At 35.7% G+C, this 22,079-nt stretch overlaps 1 protein-coding gene across 3 annotated transcripts in view; it reads left to right on the top strand.

Moving 5' to 3' along the window:
• Positions 1-18,923, top strand: part of Xpo1 (exportin 1) — a 40,105-nt gene extending 21,182 nt beyond the window's left edge. For all 3 annotated transcript variants that reach the window (XM_015479631.2, XM_048804258.1, XM_048804259.1), the window contains 21 exons: positions 1,192-1,253; positions 1,466-1,510; positions 3,612-3,793; positions 4,349-4,397; positions 4,478-4,597; positions 6,383-6,511; positions 7,001-7,159; positions 8,128-8,325; positions 9,389-9,527; positions 9,712-9,893; positions 9,978-10,134; positions 10,217-10,380; positions 10,657-10,791; positions 11,131-11,314; positions 11,704-11,810; positions 13,957-14,151; positions 14,990-15,158; positions 16,365-16,499; positions 16,582-16,741; positions 17,018-17,114; positions 17,881-18,923. In XM_015479631.2, the coding sequence (XP_015335117.1) occupies positions 1,192-1,253; positions 1,466-1,510; positions 3,612-3,793; positions 4,349-4,397; positions 4,478-4,597; positions 6,383-6,511; positions 7,001-7,159; positions 8,128-8,325; positions 9,389-9,527; positions 9,712-9,893; positions 9,978-10,134; positions 10,217-10,380; positions 10,657-10,791; positions 11,131-11,314; positions 11,704-11,810; positions 13,957-14,151; positions 14,990-15,158; positions 16,365-16,499; positions 16,582-16,741; positions 17,018-17,114; positions 17,881-18,027 (2,915 nt within the window). In that variant the 3' untranslated portion in view covers positions 18,028-18,923. The remainder of the gene's footprint in view (positions 1-1,191; positions 1,254-1,465; positions 1,511-3,611; positions 3,794-4,348; positions 4,398-4,477; positions 4,598-6,382; positions 6,512-7,000; positions 7,160-8,127; positions 8,326-9,388; positions 9,528-9,711; positions 9,894-9,977; positions 10,135-10,216; positions 10,381-10,656; positions 10,792-11,130; positions 11,315-11,703; positions 11,811-13,956; positions 14,152-14,989; positions 15,159-16,364; positions 16,500-16,581; positions 16,742-17,017; positions 17,115-17,880) is intronic.
• Positions 18,924-22,079: the final 3,156 nt, after the last annotated feature.

The raw sequence follows: 22,079 nt of genomic DNA on the forward strand, positions 1-22,079 counted from the left end.
TATTTTCTCTTCATGGATCAGTGTATTTTATGGAATGGAATATGTGTCACCTTGAGACTATGCTAGTTACTTTCTTTCCTCAAAGTTTTACCCATTGGCTTTAGTTTTTATTGGTATATATTGTTTCTAACAGTTACTGTGACTTTTCCCTAATGTCGACAGAACTTTTTTAAGGTTTTATTTGTTTTTATGTTACTGGGGATTGAACCTAAAGGCACTTTACCACTGAGCCATACCCCCAAAACTTTTTCTTTTAAGGCAGGGTCTGGCTAATTTCCATAGGGCCTTCTGAAATTGCTAAGACCTCTGGAACTTGTAATACTCCTGTCTCAGTCTCCCGAATTGCTGGGATTATAGGCATGTACCACCAATCCAGGCAACATTTTAATGGAATGGATATATGAACATATATGAATAAATATTTAATTTATTCATTTTAGTTGATAGACCTTTATTTTTTATTTATATGTGGTGCTGAGAATTGAACCCAGTGCCTCTCTACCACTGAGGCAAGCTCTCTACCATGGAGCCACAACCCCAGCCCCTTAATGGGATATTTTTTTATTGCCCTTTTTATTGTATGTGTTTCCAATGTAACAGTTAAGAAAATTTGGTACTTGGCAAACAGTTCATTAATCTTTTCTCATACCATATGTATTCATACTACTTTCTATTTAATTTTTCATTTGATATATAGCCTTTATTGTGGCCTATTGTATTAGTGAAGTTTTTCCAAAATTAGGAAAGTGTTTTCATGATACTTATAAAATGTATTTATTTTGTTTTTATTGGAGACATTGGAGGAAATTGAAATTGTTAGTCTATCATAGTTAATAGAAATTGTATTTTCAAGCGCCAGTGAAGGGGAACCATGGTTTAAATGGTTGGATACATTTTCTAATTTGAGTGTCACTTTCTGAGGAAATTAAATTTCCATGTTCAGGATTTGGTAGGTGGGGCTTGAAGACACTATGTTTCAGTTAGCTCTGAAAACCACATGTAAATCTTCATGATTCATTGATGGTGGCAAAGCCTAAATCAAATCATGTGAAAATATTTGCAGTCCTTAATTCCATGTTGTGGGAAATATTCAATTGTTCAATTAGGGAACCTGCCTCGGATCTGTTTGGTATATTATATTAAAGATGTGTCACACTAAGTTTTTTAAAACTTCAAATTTTTTTTAAATAGGAATAAAAAAATACGTTGTTGGCCTCATTATCAAGACGTCATCTGATCCAACTTGTGTAGAGGTAAGAGGGCGTTTTTTGAATATTATTTTTGAAAAGGTAAAATCATTTAAATATTCTTGACTAGAATTTACTTTATAGATACACAAACATAGGCATATTTATAGTAAGTATAATCATTGTCTCCCAGAAGGATTTTTTATGCTAATGTTCTTTGACTGTTAAGCCTTCATTAAGCTCTTACTTACTTAATCTGTTCTTTTTCCCTTCCTCAGAAGGAAAAGGTTTATATCGGGAAATTAAATATGATTCTTGTTCAGGTAAGTTTAAACTTTTTTTATCAAAAGTAAACTATTTTTCTTAGGCATACTATTTGACATAATTTAATACTGTTTTATCAAATGAAGTAGATTGATTTCTTGAAAATAGCATTAGTAACCTAACAACTATAATATTTATAATTTACTAGATAACTTTTGAAGTGCTTAATTGTATGTGTGTGTGTGTATACACACACACACACACACACACATATATGTGTGGTGTGGTAGGAAACATCGAGTATTTTAGTCTTTTCAATTATATTACTGCATTGTGGATTAGACTGTATATTTGAGTGTCTCCGGTTTTCCATATGACTGATGTAATTTTCTCATTTGCTTGGCACTGTATTTTTCCCTTTAATATTTATTTTTTAGCTGTAGTTGTCAATACAATACCTTTATTTTTTTTTTATTTTTATGTGGTGCTGAGGATCAAACCCAGAACCTCGCACGCAGCTCTACCGCTGAGCCATAACCCCAACCCCTATATCAAGCTTTATTCTTATATCTTTGACTTGGTTTTTGACCTTTTTCTAATTCTCCATTAAGTCTTTTCAAACTTACTTTATTGTCTAAATGCAGAATTTTTATATTTTTTTTTTACAGCATTGTCACAATACTGTAAGTTTACCACTTACTTGTCATAACAGAGAATCTTTAGAAAAATCCCTAGCTTAATTAGAACAAATTATATCCCATGCTGCTTCTTTTTTTTTTCTTTTTTGTTGTAGAGGGACACATATCTTTGTTTGTTAATTAATTTGAAGTATTTTGTCAATGGGCCTTTAATATTTATTTTTTTAGGTGTATATGGACACAACACAATGCCTTTATTTTTATGTGGTGCCAAGAATCGAACCTGGGTCCTGCCCGTGCTAGGGGATCGATCTACCTCTGAGCCACAATCCCAGCCCTGACAATGGACCTTTAATTAATTCATTTATATGCAGTGCTGAGAATCGAACCCAGGACCTTACACATACTAGGCAAGGGCTCTGCTGCTGAGCCACCACCCCAGCCCCTATTAATTTATTTTATGTGGTGCTGAGGATCAAACTAGTGTCTCCCCCATGTTAGCAAGTGCTCTGCAACTGAGCTACAGACCCAGCCTGTAACATCCCATGCTCTTATATAGTCATGTCAAAATGAATCCAGTGTTGTTATAACTAACCAGACCCAATTAAAAAATATATATAAAAGATGAACTTTAAAAAAAATTCCTATGGGCTGGGTTGTAGCTCAGTAGTAGAGCACTTGCCTAACATGTGTGAGGCGCTGGGTTCAATCCTCAGCACCACATAGAAAATACACAGATAAAATAAAGGTATTGTGTTCATCTACAACTAAGATTTTTTTTAAAAATCCCTAGCTTATCACATACACAGTACAAACTTAAATCTAATTACGCTTTCTTTTCTTTTTTTTTTTTTTTTTTTTTCAATTTTTCTTTTTTGAGAGAGAGAACAGATGTGTTAAATCATCTTAGGAGACTCCAAGATGTATAGATTAAGGCATAATTCTATGCTGGGGAGTAGTGCAGTGGTGGAGTAACTAACTGGTATTTTAGTATTTATCAAGGGACTGGGTTGTGGGTCAGAGATGCAGTTTTTGCTTAGCATATCTAAGACTGTGATGTTGTATATTCCCAAAACAAAAATTTTAAAAATTTCAAGGTTCACATTCCATAAGAGGAGTCTTTCTCAATTTGGGGAATACACCCAGGAACTCAACATCTACCATGCAGTTAGTTACTCCACCACTGCACTACTCGCCAGCATAGAATTATGCCTTAATCTATACATCTTGGAGTCTCCTAACGTGATTTAACACATCTGTTTGTTCAAATGTTGATATTCATACACATTAGAGACAAATGAGACAATAATCGAGCTCAGTCATAGAATGTTTAAGGCAAAGAGAATTTTATCTGTATTTTTTCACCCAGTATGTAGTAATGGGAGTAGCATGTTTTCTGCTTTAATAAAGGGAAAAATGTGGTAAATATTTAATCTCTGCTTTTTAGTATACTGCATGTAAATTCTTTGAAGATTTTACTTGTGTTTGACAAATGAGATAAAGTTCACATTTGTTATTTTAGATACTGAAACAAGAATGGCCCAAGCATTGGCCCACTTTTATCAGTGACATTGTTGGAGCAAGTAGAACCAGTGAAAGTCTTTGTCAGAATAATATGGTGATTCTCAAACTCTTAAGTGAAGAAGTGTTTGATTTCTCTAGTGGACAGATAACACAAGTGAAAGCAAAGCATTTAAAAGACAGGCAAGTAATACTTTTTCTATGGATTTTCTAATATTATATCACCAGGTTTGGAGACAACTGTGATCTGCAAAGTGTTTTATTACTTGAGGTAGTTTCATAATATAAATTTGAACTGGTCCTAAAGTGGGTATGTTGTAAAATTGACTCATTGAACAGTATGTGAAGTGTTAACAGATGTTGTCCTCCTTCAAGACCTGTTTTATGTGATAACTATTCAATCATAAATTCTAAATAAATGATTTATGTCCACTGTCAATTGAATACTTTCCACTGTCAACTGAATACTTAACTGTTCCTGCTTCTGTGAGTTCCATTTATAGTTAACACTAGGAACGCACCAACTTGTTGGCCTTTAGGATAAATTATAGATATAGCATATTCCTTCCATTTAGTACTTAAAATTTGTTCTTACTACAAAGAATGCGCCAGCAAAATTTAAGTGTTTAAGTCACTAATGTCTTTAATTACCACATTGCTAAACATGTTTCAGTGTTTTCATTGCTATGAAATAATTGTGATCCTTCTCTTGATTCTCTCCCTCCCCCCCCTTTTTAGCATGTGCAATGAATTCTCACAGATATTTCAGCTGTGTCAGTTTGTGATGGTAAGTGCTTTTAATTTGATTTTATTATCAAATGAATTATGATAGGAAAATAATTACTTACAGAACTGGTTTTGTTACAGGAAAATTCTCAAAATGCTCCACTTGTACATGCAACCTTGGAAACCTTGCTGAGATTTCTGAACTGGATTCCACTGGGATATATTTTTGAAACAAAGTTGATCAGCACCTTAATTTATAAGGTACAGTGAATGAATACATTTAAGTTAAATTTGTCTAAGTAATTACACATATATCATTTTCTTTTTCTTTTTTTTTTCAAAAATTTATTTTTTAGTTTTAGATGAACACAATATCTTTATCTTACATTTATGTGGTGCTGAGGATCGAAACCAGTGCCTCGCACATATTATGAGAGTGAGTGCTCTATCACTGAGCCACAACCCCAGCCCCTATGTCATTATTTTCTTTCTTTTTTTAAAAACCCTAACCATCAAACTTAATTTGAGAAGGAAAGGAACTGCTTAAGATTTGGGTATAGTTGCACATGTGTTTGGTTTCATCAATTCAAGAGACTGAGGCAGGAGCATCACAAGATTGAGGCCAGGCTCAGCAACTTAGTGAGATCCTGTCTTAAAATTTAAAAAATAGGGCTGGGGATGTGGCTCAAGCGGTAGCGCGCTCGCCTGGCATGCGTGCGGCCCGGGTTCGATCCTCAGCACCACATACAAACAAAGATGTTGTGTCCGCCGATAACTAAAAAATAAATATTAAAATTCTCTTAAAAAAAAAAACATTTAAAAAAAAAAATTTAAAAAATAAATAAAAGGAGTATATCAGACTTAAAATCCAGTGATTTTGTCAGTTATCCACGGAATTTTGTTAATTTATTATGTTGTCACTGTGTGTGTGTGTGTACACACTGGGGATTGGACTTAGGGCACTCAACCACTAAGATGTAAGTCACAGAAAAGTGTGATATTTCAGTGAGATGAAGAGTATATTTTACCTGAAATTTTTAAATGAGTCATGTGTAATTCTGTTTTGCATTTATTCCTCTAGCGTTAAACACTGTTAACCTAAGAGTGATGTGATAGATGTGATGAATAGTATATTTAATCAGACCTCATAAAAGCAAACTATTGTATCTTATTTGAAATTCGTAGGTTAGGGTATATCCTTTTTTTTTTTTTTAAGGCTTCTAGTGCTTGCTAAAAATGGTGTACCTTCTCAGCAATAGAAGATAAAACATTTTTCTATACCTTTACTAAATTACCTAGTTACATGTTGACCATCACCTAAAATGCTAAGAAATCCAAAGTGCTGGGTCCTACTTAACTACATAGGAAAGATGTCTGTAAATGTCATATAACAGGTCCTGAAAAGTTTCTAAGCAAATTATTTTTCAGATGTCTAGGTCACATCCAAAAGAAAATATAGGGTACTCTTAAGCATTTATTGTATATTGGGCAGATAGTGAAATTTATTTAAAATATGTACGCAAGGGGCTGGGGTTGGTGGCTAAGTAGTAGAGTGCTCGCCTAGCATGCATGAGGCACACTGGGTTCAATCCTCAGCACTACATAAATGTAAAATAAAGATATTGTGTCCACTTAAAACCAAAAAATTTTTAAAAATAAATATGCAAACTTGCCTAGCATGTGCATGACTCTGGGTTTGATCCACAGCACAGCCAAAAAACAAACAAACAAACAAAAAAAACCAGTGAGTTCTAAGGAGGATAATAAAAAATGTGACCACACTATGTGCCTGAGAAGTTGAATAGCTTCAATTTCTATACTTTCTCAGAAGATGACTCTGTGATGTAGGAAATACATATGAAGGTGTTTCAGTGGGTGAGGAGTGTGTGTGTGTATGTGTGCGTGCGCGCACGCACATGCACTTACAAAACAATACTTTAATCCATTTACCTGTTTTTGCTTGTATTGTGTTCCTTATTGTTAGCATCCACCTTTAAGTGTTTTTGTGCTGTTTGATTTTTATGCTTCTCCCTTCTTTTGAACTAGTTCCTGAATGTTCCAATGTTTAGAAATGTCTCTCTGAAGTGCCTCACTGAGATTGCTGGTGTGAGTGTAAGCCAATATGAGGAACAATTTGTAACGCTATTTACACTGACGATGATGCAGCTAAAACAGGTAATACACCACTGTCTGAAAAATAGACTGAACAATTTTAGTATCTTGGAAAACATCTTAGAGTGTGTATATATCAGCTATCACGACTTCATATGTATAAAATATATTGTTATCCCAAATGCTAAGCGATTTATACTTTCTCAGCAATAGAATATAAAAAAGATTTTATATACCTTTACTAATCCTGGTTATGTTTACCATCACATGAAAGCCTAAGAAATGAAGTTCTTGGTTCTATCTTAACTACGGTGAAATATGTTTGTGTAAAATCAGTAGTCAGGTAGTCAGTCATATACTGCATTACTGATTGTGATCTGAATGGATTATTTTTCTTGGAGAAAAATCAAAATCTAGGTTATAAAAGGAATGGCAGACCTAGGCATTCACTGTATGTTTTGATATTAGCAAGTGGATGTCAGAATCTTAGAACTCTAATCTCTTTTGTTGTTCTGTAAATTGTATATTGATAGTCTATTTTTCAACTTTCAGATGCTTCCTTTAAATACTAACATTCGACTTGCATACTCAAATGGAAAAGATGATGAGCAGAACTTTATTCAAAATCTCAGTTTATTTCTTTGCACCTTTCTTAAGGAACATGGTCAACTTATAGAAAAAAGATTAAATCTCAGGGAAACACTCATGGAGGTAGGCTTTATGGAACCTTGGTTCCTGAGATTCTCTACATAATACAAACAACTTTTAAAAATATGTGCCTTTCTTCTAAAATGTATGTACCTTTTGAAATTTCTTCTTATCTGTTACTTTACCTCCTCGTGATAAATGTTCTCAATTCTGAATTTGTTATGAGGCATTATCCTTTACATCTTACTCTGTGTTCTGCATAAAACTAGAACTAAAAATCAAACATTGCTTCTAAGATCAAAAGTCAAAAAACCTTTTTAAGTAATTGAGGTGACTGATACAACAAAAGTTTGGACTAAGTGGTTAGAGTGTTTGCTAAGCGTGTATAAGACCCAGGGTTCCATCCCCATCATTGCCCTCCTCCCCCCCCCACACACACACACAATTTAATAAAGTTGTACAATTCTATGGCAGATTAGTATATTCAAAATGTTGTGTATCCTAAACATTGTTTAGTTTCAGGATATATTCCTTATCTCCAAATGAGACCCTCTTAACAATCATTACTCTGTATTCTGGCAATTGCTTCATAACTTTCTGTCTCTGTGGATTTACCATAGTCTGGTTATTTCATATGTGAATCTCACATGTGGCTTCTTTCACTTTAGAATCATATTTTAAAGATTCCAGTAAACTTTACCTTCCTTCATTCTTCATAATTGAATATTATTCCATTGTATGAGTATACTAAGTTTTGTTTTATCTATCCAGTTTTGATGGACATTGGACTTATTTCTACCTTTTGGTTATTGATTCCAAAGACATTTTTAAAAGGCTTGAGTAAGCTGTATAATGATTAACAACTATTAAAGACATTTTAAAGTATTACAGGGCATGTCTGAAGCAGCATTATTTGCTTCAGAGATGTTATTTAGTTTGATGTTTAATAAAATCTGAGTTGTGCTTTAAAGATTATAGAGTTAGGTGAGTAATGTTTAAGAATTTACTAATTGTGTTGGTCTTACATGTAGGCCCTTCACTATATGTTGTTGGTATCTGAAGTGGAAGAAACCGAAATATTTAAGATTTGTCTCGAGTACTGGAATCATTTGGCAGCTGAACTCTATAGAGAAAGTCCCTTTTCTGCATCTGCTTCTCCATTACTGTCTGGAAGTCAACATTTTGATGTTCCTCCCAGAAGACAGCTGTATTTGCCCGTGTTATCAAAGGTAACATTAAAGTGATTGGGCGAGTGCTCTTTTTCTTTACTGTAATTACAAAAAGAAAGAATCTTGACTTCTCAGTGAATGTTGAAAGCTAAAGTAGGACAAGGATTGACAGCTTGCAGTTCTAAGCCAGGCCCCATGGCAAAGCTTTGTAATAGGTAGGTAAAGGCAGGAGGATCCCAAATTTGATGCCAGACTTGGCAGTTTAGGATACCCTGTCTCATTGTTTTTAAAAGTTATTTTTTTTTTTAATATTTATTTTTTTTTTAGTTTTTGGCGGACACAGCATCTTTGTTTGTATGTGGTGCTGAGGATTGAACCCGGGCTGCACGCATGCCAGGCGAGCCTGCTACCGCTTGAGCCACATCCCCAGCCCTAAAAGTGATTATTTTAAGTTGTGTTGATGTAGCTTGGTAATGCTCTCTGAGGCTCAATCCCAAGTAGGGGTTGGGTGGAGGATGTAGTTCTCAAAACCATGGTCCTTCCAATAGCATTAGCATCATCTATGAATTTATTAATACTGATTCATTACCTACTACCATTCTAGTGAATGAGAACAAGAAACAAATAGTTTGATTATTTTGAGTTCTTTTAAAACACATGGTTAAATAAGGTTTTGAAAACCATTATTGTAAGGGCTGTGGTGGTGTAGTGTTAGGTCACTGGTAGAGCGTTTGCCTAATGTGTGTGAGGCACTGGGTTTGATCCTTAGCACCACACGAAGGTATAAAAATACATGGACGAGGGGCTGGGGATGTGGCTCAAGCGGTAGCAGGCTCGCCTGGCATGCGTGGGGCCCGGGTTCGATCCTCAGCACCACATACAAACAAAGATGTTGTGTCCACCGAAAACTAAAAAATAAATATTAAAAAATTCTCTCTCACTCTCTCTTTTAAAAAAAATTTTTTAAAAAAATACATTGACGGTATTTAGAAAGATCCATTGTAATTTTATTTTATTTTTTTCTGGTACAGTAATTTAAGTCCATGCTTGAAGTTTTTCTATTTCTACATTTGAAGTTGATTTCAAATGTCTAATTTTTCTTGATTGGTTTATTATTCAATAGGTTCGTTTATTGATGGTTAGTCGTATGGCTAAACCAGAGGAAGTATTGGTTGTAGAAAATGATCAGGGAGAAGTTGTGAGAGAATTCATGAAGGATACAGATTCCATAAATTTGTATAAGAATATGAGAGAAACATTAGGTAAGTTACCATTAGTTTCATCATTAGTATTGTGAATGTATTCTTGGGTGGAGAAAACTAGGAAAAATGATGTACTTTCTGAATCTTTCAGTAGGTATCTTTATTAATGTACTATTACTAATGAAAATCCTTTGGTTTGTGGAGTTTTCCTCTTTAAACATTTGGAACTTTTTCTTCTTTGTAGTTTATCTTACTCATCTGGATTATGTAGATACAGAAAGAATAATGACTGAGAAACTTCACAATCAAGTGAATGGTACAGAGTGGTCATGGAAAAATTTGAATACATTGTGTTGGGCAATAGGCTCCATTAGTGGAGCAATGCATGAAGAGGATGAGAAACGATTTCTTGTTACTGTTATAAAGGTATGTGGCAGATATGCATGAAGTAGAACCATTTGATGGGAATATTTTGTTTTGGTAAATGACTAAATTTGTCTTATTTTACAGGATCTATTAGGATTATGTGAACAGAAAAGAGGCAAAGATAATAAAGCTATTATTGCATCAAATATCATGTATATAGTAGGTCAATATCCAAGGTTTTTGAGAGCTCACTGGAAATTTTTGAAGACAGTCGTCAACAAGCTGTTTGAATTCATGCATGGTAAATCTGTTCAGCTTTTCATGTGTTTGATTTAGGTTTTACTTTTGTTGACCAAAATAGATGAATGTTTTTGTCTTGTTAGAGACCCATGATGGAGTCCAGGACATGGCTTGTGACACTTTCATAAAAATAGCTCAGAAATGCCGCAGACATTTTGTTCAGGTTCAAGTTGGAGAAGTAATGCCATTTATTGATGAAATTCTGAACAACATTAACACTATAATTTGTGATCTTCAGCCTCAACAAGTATGTAATGGGCAAATGAACATGTTATTTTTATAAAGTAAGCACTATATATTTATCCCAACCTACTAATGGTTTTAGAAGGAGTGCCATTGTTGAATTCATTTCAAATGTTTTTGTGGTTAAATTTTTACAGGCGGATACATAAACAACAGATTATTAGGCTTTGGCATACATAATATAATCTGTTTCAGTACATTTGTAAATGCTTTGTATGTGGTTTTCCTCAGTGGGCTAAATAAGAATGTGAAAGTAAAACATGTTTGCTTTTTAAAATAGGTTCATACGTTTTATGAAGCTGTGGGATACATGATTGGTGCACAAACAGACCAAACAGTTCAAGAGCATTTGATAGAAAAATATATGTTGCTCCCTAATCAGGTGTGGGATAGTATAATCCAGCAAGCAACCAAAGTAAGTTTTTGTTTATTTTTCTGGAAGTTCAAGTGGAATTGAAGATGACTAATATTTGTTTTATCCTGTCTTGATCACAAGATGAGAAGATTAACTAATAAATACTTTGGGGGGACTAGGGATTAAAGGTAGTACCTATGCATATAAAGAACACACTCTGCCAATTAGCTATGCCTCCATCCCCAGTAATGAAGACTTCTGGGTTGTTTTTTTTTCCAGTTGTTGTTTGATATCAGAAATAATAAATAGGGTGGTGCTTTTGCATAAGGGAAGTATTGTGGGTGTCTGGCTTTAAATCTTAATAATTACAATGACAATTCTTCTTTCCACCTATTACAGAATGTGGATATACTGAAAGATCCTGAAACAGTCAAGCAGCTTGGTAGCATATTAAAAACAAATGTGAGAGCCTGCAAAGCTGTTGGACATCCCTTTGTAATTCAGCTTGGAAGAATTTATTTAGATATGCTTAATGTATATAAGTGCCTCAGTGAAAATATTTCTGCAGCTATCCAGGCTAATGGTGGGTAACTCTGAATTATTATAGAATGATAAGAATGCTATGTAACAAGTCAGTTCTTTCACTGCTTTAGGTTAAACTTCATTATTTCTCACAGACCTGTATCAACTTTCTGAAGTCCTAGATGACCCTAGACATTTTCTAAACAATTGTATGCCCTTTGCTCTGGGGGTATAGCTTAATGCTTGTACCCACTTGGCATGCACAAGGTCCTAGGGTGATCCCCTGTTCCCTTCCCCCATTCTCAGCCATGAACCTTGTCTTAAAAGTTTATTTTCCAGTAAACTCTGTACTTTTGGCTTAAAATTTTTATGTTAAACAGAAAGTAATGGCATTGCAAAAACCCCTAATTATTAATTTCAGATTAGATTCTAATTGATCCTATTTTTTAGGCGAGATGGTTACAAAGCAACCACTGATTAGAAGTATGAGAACAGTAAAAAGGGAAACCTTAAAGTTAATATCTGGTTGGGTAAGCCGATCCAATGATCCACAGATGGTAAGTAAAACTTGTTTTGATGGCTTTTATGTTACAATACTATGCTCAACCTCCCCCCAAATCTGTTCATCAGTAAGAGAAAGTATGAAAGAGTGGTGATAATAAAACAAGATAACTGAGAATGGGTTATTGTTTGGTTCCCACGGACAAGGGAGGTTTGATTAATGAATCTTGGATGCAGTTTTTGTGTTCCCCGTGATGGAGCAATTTATATAGCTGCATAACTATCATTTATTTGTTTTGTAATTGAGTATACACATCAAAGATTTAATCTCATGTGATATCCAGGAACTGAAATAGCTTTGAGAAATTAAAACTGGCCTGATATGCCTCAACTTGGAAATATGTGAATTATTCTTAGGTATTGTTATGTGTTTTTCTTCATTTGAGCCTTGCGTAATTACCAAAACATCCTATCCCGTTACAGTTACTATTTCAATGGTGGTTAACAAAAAGTGTGCTGCATACTTTAATACTTTGGAAATTTCATATTGTTCTTTATGAGGATTTATTTTTCAAGAAACTTATTTGAAACAATTCTTAAGGTTGTTAACAAAAATTGAAATATGTATTGTGTGATCAAAACTGTATTAAGTGCTGAGGATGTTTAGCTCAGTGTTAAAGAAATTGCCTAGCATAGGCAAGCCCTTGGCCTTAGGTACTGTCACCAACAACAGAAAATTGCAGGCAAAAGATGAGTTCAAAGAAATTTTGAAGATGATAATTTATAGTAGCTTGGGCAAATTTCAGGAGCACGATGAGAATGATGTTATGTAATACTGTGAGTTGAACCCTGGCAGGGCCTGGCAGGGCCTAGGCAGCCAGTTCCTTTACCACTGAACTTGGAACCCTACCTTTTTTTCAGATGGGGTTTGCTAGGTTGTCCAGGCTGCCACATCCAGCAAATTTTAACAGACTCATATTGTGTATTGTAGGACATTAATAATAGTCCTTTAGTCCTTTTGGGGGATTGGGGGATAACCCGGAATTGAACCCAAGGGTGCTCAACCACTGAACCACATCTCCAGCTGAGTAGTTCTTAGGACCTTACCTCTGAGGCTGGCTTGGAGTTCATGATTCTTCTGCCTCACCCTGTTAAGCCACTGAGATTACAAGTGTTCACCAACCACTGTCTCCAGTTTACTAATAGTCTTCTTAAATGAAATATGGTTTATTTATTTTACGTGACGTACAGAATGTATTTTGTGTGTGTGTGGTTGTGGTGCTGGGGATTGAACCCAGGGCCTTCTGCATGTTACGCAAACACTCTACCAACTGAACTATATCCCCTGCCCCCAGAATCTATTTTTTACAAAAAGAAAAGTTAATGGTTTTGGCACAGTTATAGGATTTTTTTTTTTTTTAAGGTATTGGTATTAATCCAGGGGCATTTAGCCACTGAGCTACATTTCCAGCCTTTTTTTGTTATTTATTTTTGAGACAGGGTCTTGCTATGTTGCTCAGGGCCTCACTCAGTTGCTGAGGCTTACTGAACTTTCAACTTTCTTGCCTCAGCCTCCTGAGCTACTGAAATTCCAGGTGTGCATCACTACACCCAACTCCAGTTCTTTTTCTAAAAATGTATGGTGGTTATCTTTTGTTTTTTAAAATACTTATTAATTTGCATACATTGATGTGTCTTCTAGAGGTTTAGTATGATTCTTGGAGCTTGCAGATATTAATCCATTTAAGAAACAGGTAAATTAGACACTCTGATTTTAATTTACTTATATATTATTCCTAGAATCCTGGTCCTGTCCTAACTCGGGGCCAATAACTAAATTTTTCTGCATCACTTTTCTTATTATAGAATAGATTTGAACCATACTGTGTCTAAGAGCCTTTCCAGTTTTAATTTTGATTTTTCTGGTCTCTCCTGCTAAAAACAAAAGGGAATAGAGGTATAGCCTAGTAGTAGAACATTTATATAGCATGATGCCTAAGGCTCTGGGTTCAATACCCTGTACCCCCACCCTCACCCCAGTTTACCAGAATGAAAAGAAACTTTTTTTTTTTTAGTGTAGAAAAACTTACTAAAAACACAGGATTTCCATTTTCAGCAGATAATCAACATAAGTCTTAAAAAACTGTTTATAATGATAAGTACCTAGATTAAAACTTGGAAGTTTTTTTCCCCCCTCAACAGGTAGCTGAAAATTTTGTTCCTCCTCTGTTGGATGCAGTTCTCATTGATTACCAGAGAAATGTCCCAGCTGCTAGAGAACCGGAAGTGCTTAGTACCATGGCCATTATTGTCAACAAGTTAGGGGGACATATAACAGCTGAGATACCTCAAATATTTGATGCTGTTTTTGAATGCACATTGAATATGATAAATAAGGTATGTGTTTAATTAGATAATTGGAAATACTGGAATATTTGCTCAATTCTTGAATATGTAGGTGGTATTTCTGAGTGTAGCATCATTTTCAGGACTCAAAATTAAACATTTTAACGTCTAGGTCAGGGTAATGTTGTTGTTGTTGTTGTTGTTTTGTTTAATATATACAAAATCTTGGTAACAACCAAGGATAGGCCTGGGGAGGTAGCTCAGTGGTACAGCTCTTAACTAACATGCATGAGTCCTGGGTTTGATTCATCAGTACCACCAAAAGAAAAATACTGTCTATGTGGAAAGAGGTGGGTAAGGGCTGGGGCTGTAGCTCAGTGATTTAGCACTTTCCTAGCACATGTGAGACACTGGGTTTGATCCTCAGCACCACATAAAAACAAATAAAATTATGTCTGTGTACAGCCTGTATATATGATAACACCTAGGAATTAGTGATGAAAACTCAAGGAATGTCTGATATTCTTTTAAGAAGGTTGTTAACCCTGAAAGAAAAGTTGGATGTCCTGTTTCAGCTTCCCAAATTATTAGGATTACAGGTGTGTGCCATCATGCCCAACCAAATTACACAGGCTTTGATGAATTTGCTGTATGAGTATGTGAGCCTTCTAAGTTCATTAAATCTACTTCATGTGTGTGGTAGGCATAGTTTTACCACCCTTGAATGGTGGGTTCTATTTGCTTTGGATTTACCATTGTGAGGCATTTTTTTCTTATGGGATCCGTTGATAACTCAGCAGTTATATTGAAGTAAGCCTTTCCCTTTCCCTCCAGTCTCACATAAATAAAGCAGTAAAATGTTAACTTTGTTCCCATCCCTTATTTTTAGGACTTTGAAGAATATCCTGAACACAGAACGAACTTTTTCTTACTTCTTCAGGCTGTAAATTCTCATTGTTTCCCAGCCTTCCTAGCTATTCCACCAACACAGTTTAAACTTGTTTTGGATTCCATTATTTGGGCTTTCAAACACACGATGAGGAATGTTGCAGATACAGGTAAATACACAGAAAAAGTATACTTGATTCGATTCAAATTCTTTACAGGAGATTCCCCTTCATCTACTGTTTCAGTGCTTAAGGTTTTCCTGAAATCAATCAAGATCCTAAAATATTAAATGGAAATTTTTCAGAAATAAATTCATTAGTTTTAATGAATAGTTTTAACTTCGTAGCATAGTGAAATCTTCTGAGCTGCCTGGAATAGTTCATCCCTTTAGCATATGCATACTCCATATGTACTGCCAAAAGTGTCTGATAATATGTCATTAATCTCTTACTCTGCCTGGTTTATAAATTAAATTTAGATATGTGTAGGAGAGAACATAATGTATACAGTGTTCAGTATTTTCTTGGTGTCAGGTTCCCACTGTGGTCCTTGAAGCATCATCTCCTATGACAAGGGAGATTGTCTGATAAAATATAAATAGTTAATAGTTGTAAATAGGTTAGTGTCACTTCATTTGTCTTGATTTTATTTTTGCCATTTTTATTATTATTTTTTACATGACAGAGGAGTGTACTACAACTCATGTTATACATATAGAGCATATTTTTTCATTTCTCTGGCTATACAAAAATGTATTCACACCAATTCATGTCTTCTTAACATGTCCTTTTGGATAATGGTGTTCATCACATTTCACCATGGTTTCTAATACCCTTCCCCTCCCACCCCTCTGCCCTATGTGTGGGTGTCTAAAAGTAGTTTAATCAACTATTGTAAAGCTTAAGTCCCTAGGCAAAATTGAGTTGTGCCAAGAAGGACCTAGGTATGGGTAGGGAGAACATCACTTAGACGTAGTTCCATATCCTCAGTAGTGGTTTTTTCCTTTTCTCATATACGCTTTTTCTCTATAACACTTAGGATCAGCTAGGGCGAGTGAAAGAATATTCTGGCAATGTAGGTTTTTATTTGTTTTAAAATAGTAATTTCATGTAACAGTAAATTCCACCTAACTTTGCTACCTGTTTTAGGGAGTATGTGTGTATTCAGCTGAGATTTCAGAAGTAGTAAGAAGGTTAGGGATGGTCTTACTTTATAGTCTCAAAAGTAAGCCAGCTTTCAATGTAGTTGTACTCCATTGCTGGTTCACAATTAAATTGAAGTACATAATTTTTAGTCCTCAATAGAAGAGGGGAGAATAAACTTGGAATGATTGTTTATTGGTTGGTAATGATTTTACATTGATCTTTCTCTTTCAGGCTTACAGATACTTTTTACACTCTTACAAAATGTTGCACAAGAAGAAGCTGCAGCTCAGAGTTTCTATCAAACTTATTTTTGTGATATTCTGCAGCATATCTTTTCTGTTGTGACAGACACCTCACATACTGCTGGTAGGAATTTAAACTTGTTAAAATGTTAAGTGTTCTACTTGTTAAATTTCATCTGAGTTAATGATTTCCTTCTCATCAACAGGTTTAACAATGCATGCGTCAATTCTTGCATATATGTTTAATTTGGTTGAAGAAGGAAAAATAAGTACACCACTAAACCCTGGAAATCCTGTTAACAACCAAATGTTTATTCAGGAATATGTGGCTAATCTCCTTAAGTCTGCATTCCCTCATCTACAAGAGTAAATTATTTTTATAAATACTACATTGTTTGAGTTTTAAAATTGTTTTGGTGGGATATTGGGGATTACAACTTACAGCTGAGGTCGTAACTCAGTGGTAGAGTGCTTGCCTACAATGTGCATGGCCATGGGTTCAATCCCAGTAAATAATTTTAAGAGTAATTTTGTAAACTTCTAATGCTTGGGGGTTTGGGGTTTTGTTGTTGTTGTTGTTGTTGCTTATTTGTTTTAATATTATTTAATGATTTAATGCTCTTTTTTGTTTGTTTTTTGTAGTGCTCAAGTAAAGCTATTTGTGACAGGGCTTTTCAGCTTAAATCAGGATATTCCTGCTTTCAAGGAACATCTAAGGGATTTCTTAGTACAGATAAAGGTACGTAATTATTTGCAGTTAAATATTAATGCTTAGTGCAATTAATTGTATCAGAATTAGTAACTTAATTCACAATGTGTAAAACAGGTGTGCTTTTTAAAAATGTACTACTGGAGCTAGGCACGGTAGTCCCAGCAGCTTGGTAGTAGTAGGCTAAGGCAGGAGGATCGAGATTTCAAAGCCAACTTCAGCAACAGTGAGGCACTAAGCAACTCAGACCCTAATTCTAAATAAAATACAAAGTCGGGCTGTGGATGGGCACAGTGGTTAAGCACCCCTGGGTTCAAACCCTAGTACCAAAGAAAGTCGGTATCATAGGATGTTCAGTATTTTTTCTTCAAAATGCATTTATTGTGTTGGAGGTTCTATCTTTTTTATCCCTCACTCCACAGTCAGGATTCTTATTATCTTCCAACTCAGCCTCTTTAATGGCTCAAACTGTAAGGAAGTACCCTCTTTCCTGACTCAATTAGTTTTGTTGCTGTAGAGAGTGTACAGAATGTGATAATTACCTGAAGCCCAGTTGTGGAACCCAAGAATATAAACAAACTTGGTTTTACCACTATCATTAACCTTAGGAGAAACGCCTTTCTTAATATTGTTGCATCTGAAGAATATTTAATATTTGGGATCATGCTGTACCTACCTTGTAACCTCTTTATTTCCAACAACATTGGGTTTAACTCAGTTATATAGTATTGTATTAATGTACTAGAGCTTAAAACCCAGTTAATATGTTATGTTAATGTTTCTACTTTTTTCACAGGAATTTGCAGGTGAAGACACATCTGATCTGTTTTTGGAAGAAAGAGAAACAGCCCTTCGACAGGCCCAGGAAGAGAAACATAAACTTCAAATGTCTGTCCCTGGCATCCTTAATCCACATGAAATTCCAGAAGAAATGTGTGATTAAAATCTGAAGTCATGCTAGGTTTTTTCCTCTTCAACTCTTGTTGGCAGACAAGAATAGTATCTGGATATTTGTCGACCAAAATGATGCCAATTTGTAAATTAAAATGTCACCTAGTGGCCCTTTTTCTTATGTGTTTTTTGTATAAGAAATTTTCTGTGAAATATCCTTCCATTGTTTAAGCTTTTGTTTTGGTCATCTTTATTTAGTTTGCATGAAGTTGAAAATTAAGGCATTTTTAAAAAATTTTACTTCATGCCCATTTTGTGGCAGGGCTTGGGGGGAAGATAAAAATTCAATTTGAACATATACTTGTAAATTCTAATGCAAAATTATACAATTTTTCTTGTAAACAATACCAATTTTAATTAGGGAGCATTTTCTTTTAGCCTGTTTTTCAGTCTAGAAGAAAAGGTAATGAGTAAAACAAATTGCGTTGTTAAAAGGATTATAGTGCTGCATTGTCTGAAGTTAGCACCTCTTGGACTGAATCGTCTGTCTAGACTACATGTATTACAAGTCTGTATGGCAAGTTTGCAGCAAGATCATGTGCATATCATCCCATTGTAAAGCAACTTCAAAAAATATGGGAACACAGTTAGTTATTTTTACACAGTTCTTTTTGTTTTTGTGTGTGTGTGCTGTCGCTTGTCGACAACAGCTTTTTGTTTTCCTCAATGAGGAGTGTTGCTCATTTGTGAGCCTTCATTAACTCAAAGTGAAATGGTTAAAAATATTTATCCTGTTAGAATAGTCTGCATCTTTTTAACAACTCATTAAAAAAAACAAAACAGAACTCTGGCTTTTGAGATGACTTATACTAATTTACATTGTTTACCAAGCTGTAGTGCTTTAAGAACACTACTTTAAAAAAGCAAAATAAACTTGGTTTACATTTATTTTCCCTTTATTGACTCAAAATTATTCTTGTATTAATGGATGTGGTTTTAAGATTTCTAAGGTTTAGTCTTGAGGGCTGGGGTTGTGGCTCAGTGGTAGAATGCTTGCCTAGCATGTGTGGGGTCCTGGGTTCAATCCTTGGCACCACATGAAGATAAATATATTGTGTCCATGTACAACTAAAAAATAATTAAAAAAATAAAAGGGTAAGTCTTGAGCCTTTCAAATGGTGGGAGAAGTAGGAGCAGTGGCTCATGTTTATAATCCTAGCAATATGGATTCTGTCTTTAAAAGGACCAGGGATGCTGGGCTTTGTGGTGCACACCTGTAATCCCAGCAGTTTGGGAGGCTAAGGCAGGAGGATCACGAATTCAAAGCCAGCCTTAGCAAAAGTGAGGCGTTAAGCAACTCAGATCCTGTCTCTAAATAAAATTCAGGATAGGGCTGGGGATGGGTCAGTGCTCCTAAGTTCAATCCTCAGTAAAACCCCCATCCCAAGAAAAAGGAGGGGACCAGGCAGGAATGTAGTTCAGTGATAAGCATCTCCAGGTTCAACTTCTAATACCCAAGAAATATAACGTCAAACCAACTTTGAATTAGGTTTAATTTTTTTTTTTTTTAAATTCTTGTTGCAAACAGTGGTTTTTCCATTGGTATCTCAGATGATCCCCTCCTCAGCCTCAGTGTCTTGTTGAATAGAAATAGCCGACCTATCCTCTAGCTCCTGAACTCTTGCTTTGGGTATTGTAAGAGACCAAGTTTTGGCTTGAGAACCACAATGGTCCACATTGGTTTTGAAAGGATTGGCACTAGCAACTCAACTAGTTCCAGGAACAAGTTAGTGTTTTTTCTAAGGCTCCAACCCAGGACCTTACAAATGGGGTGGAGGGAGTGCTCTACCTGAGTTATACCCCAGCTCCAAGTGTGTGCATTGAACTCAACCAAGGTGGTTGCAGTTACAAACAAGATTAGAATCATTTCTTGAAGTTTTAAGATTTCTAAGATACTTAGCTGGGCCTGGAGATGTGTATCTTTATAATCCTGGCTACATGCAAAACAAGAATGACAAGTTCAAGGCCATCCTGAGACCCTGGCTCAGAGTTTAAAGGAAAAGGCTCAGAATGAAGTTCAGTGGTAAAGCGCTTGCCTAGCAGGCTTGAGTCCAGATAAGATAGTGTGTTCTCTTTGTCAGGTGCTTCAAATGGTGAAGGCAGTCAAAGTCATTCTAGATGTTTTTACTTTGTTTTTTAAGGTACTCTGGGTTGGACCTAGGGGTGTTGAACCATATAGAGTCACATCATCAACCCTTTTTATATTTTGATAAAGGGTCTCAATATGTTGCTTAGGGTCTTGCTAGAGCTGACTTCAAACTCCATGTCCTGCCTCCCAAGTCACTGGGATTACAGTTATGCTCCACCACCCCATCCATCCAAATAATAAACAGGGTTATTGGTGTAGATGGAACATATTTACCTGGGTTTCATACTCCAAACCTCAGAGAAAAAAAAATGGGGGTCAGGAGTTGAATTTGGTGTGCATAATGGGTTATCTTCCACGAAAGTGGTCAGCTGAGTGGTGGTGTTTTTGTTGGTTACTGGTGCCCTACCAAAATTTCCTCAGCCCTTTTTGTTTTTTTGAGACAGGGTCTCAGTAAGCTTCTGAGGGCCTCACTAAATCACTGAGGCTGGCCTTGAATTTGTGATCCTTCTGTCTCAGCCTGGTGCATCTCTGGGATTTTAGGACTGCACCACTGTGTCTGGCTGAATTCATTCATTGTGAAGCTGTGTCAGGATGAGGAAAGTTTTATAGAAATTTTCAGTCAGGGAAGTTTTGACTGGTTTTGGTTGTGTTCAGAAGCCCCCCAAAATTTATGAAGCTGGTGGTGTATAGAGTACCTGACTAGCTTATCTAAAGGCTATATATAGTTATTAATTTGTAAACAGTACTTGTGTACTCGTCCCCATTTATTCCATTTGTACTTTGTGGGATACATCCTCAGTAAGCGTAGAAAACTAGCAAAAAATCCATAATATATACTTAGATTTCCCCAGTTAGGGAAATGTCACTTGTTGCTTCTTTTCCAAATGGAAAATATGCTTTGCATTTGTAGTCATTTGTCTTAGTTAACATCTTCTCTCTCCACACAGTTTGCATCTGGTTAGTTATTTTTCAGATTTATTTTTGGGTAACCACTGAACCACATTCCCAGCCCTTTTTATTTTTTATGTTGAAACAGGGTCTCACTATTTTGCCTAGGGCTTAGTGGCTTTGAACTTGAGATCCTAACCTCTGCCTCTCCATGTTGCTGGGATTTCAGGTGTGTGCCACCATGCCCAGCTCAGATCTGTTTTTAAAAACAGTATCTGGGGTTGGGGTTGTGGCTCAGCAGTAGAGCACATGTGAGGCCCTGGGTTTGATCCTCAGCACCACATAAAAATAAATAAAATAAAGTTATTGTGTCCAACTACAACTAAAAAGTAAATATAAAAAAGAAAAGAAAAAAAAAAAAACAGTATCTAAAGCAAGGCTTTAATGAAATTAAATTCCAGCAATCCAAGTTGCTGAAGCAGAGGATTGAAAATTTGAGGCCAGCTTTTTACCCTCTTAGTTTCAGGGGAAAAAAGGAAAAGAAATGGAATGTAAACTCAGTGAAAAGTGTCCCCCTGGGTTCAATTCCCATTACCATAAAAAATGAACTGTACTGCTGCTTGCAGTGGCTCATGCCTGTTATCCTAGCAATTCGGGAGGCTGAGACAGGAGGATTGGAAGTTCAAAGCCAGCCTCAGCAACTTAGTGAGACCCTTTCTCAAAAAGGGCCGAGGAGGTGGTTCAATGGTAAAGCACCTCTGAGTTCAACCTCTGGTACCCCCCCCCCCAAAAAAAATTTTTTTTAAATTGGTCTTCCATTAAGGAAGAAAATAAAATATGTTAAAGGAACTAGCATTCTCCAGAGTTGGACAAAAGACGTGAAAATAAAGAACAGGCAGCTGACTCCATAAAGAGTAAAATAAGTTGTCCATTAAGACTCAAGTGCTGAAAATGCCAATGAAATTGTGTGGCAGTGGGCTGGGGCTATAGCTCAATTGGTAGAGTGCTTGCTTCACATGCACAAGGCCCTGAGTTCAATCCCCAGCACCACCAAAAAAAAAAAAAAA

The sequence above is a fragment of the Marmota marmota genome, unplaced genomic scaffold (genome assembly GCF_001458135.2).
Source record: "Marmota marmota marmota unplaced genomic scaffold, marMar, whole genome shotgun sequence".
Classification (NCBI taxonomy): domain Eukaryota; kingdom Metazoa; phylum Chordata; class Mammalia; order Rodentia; family Sciuridae; genus Marmota; species Marmota marmota.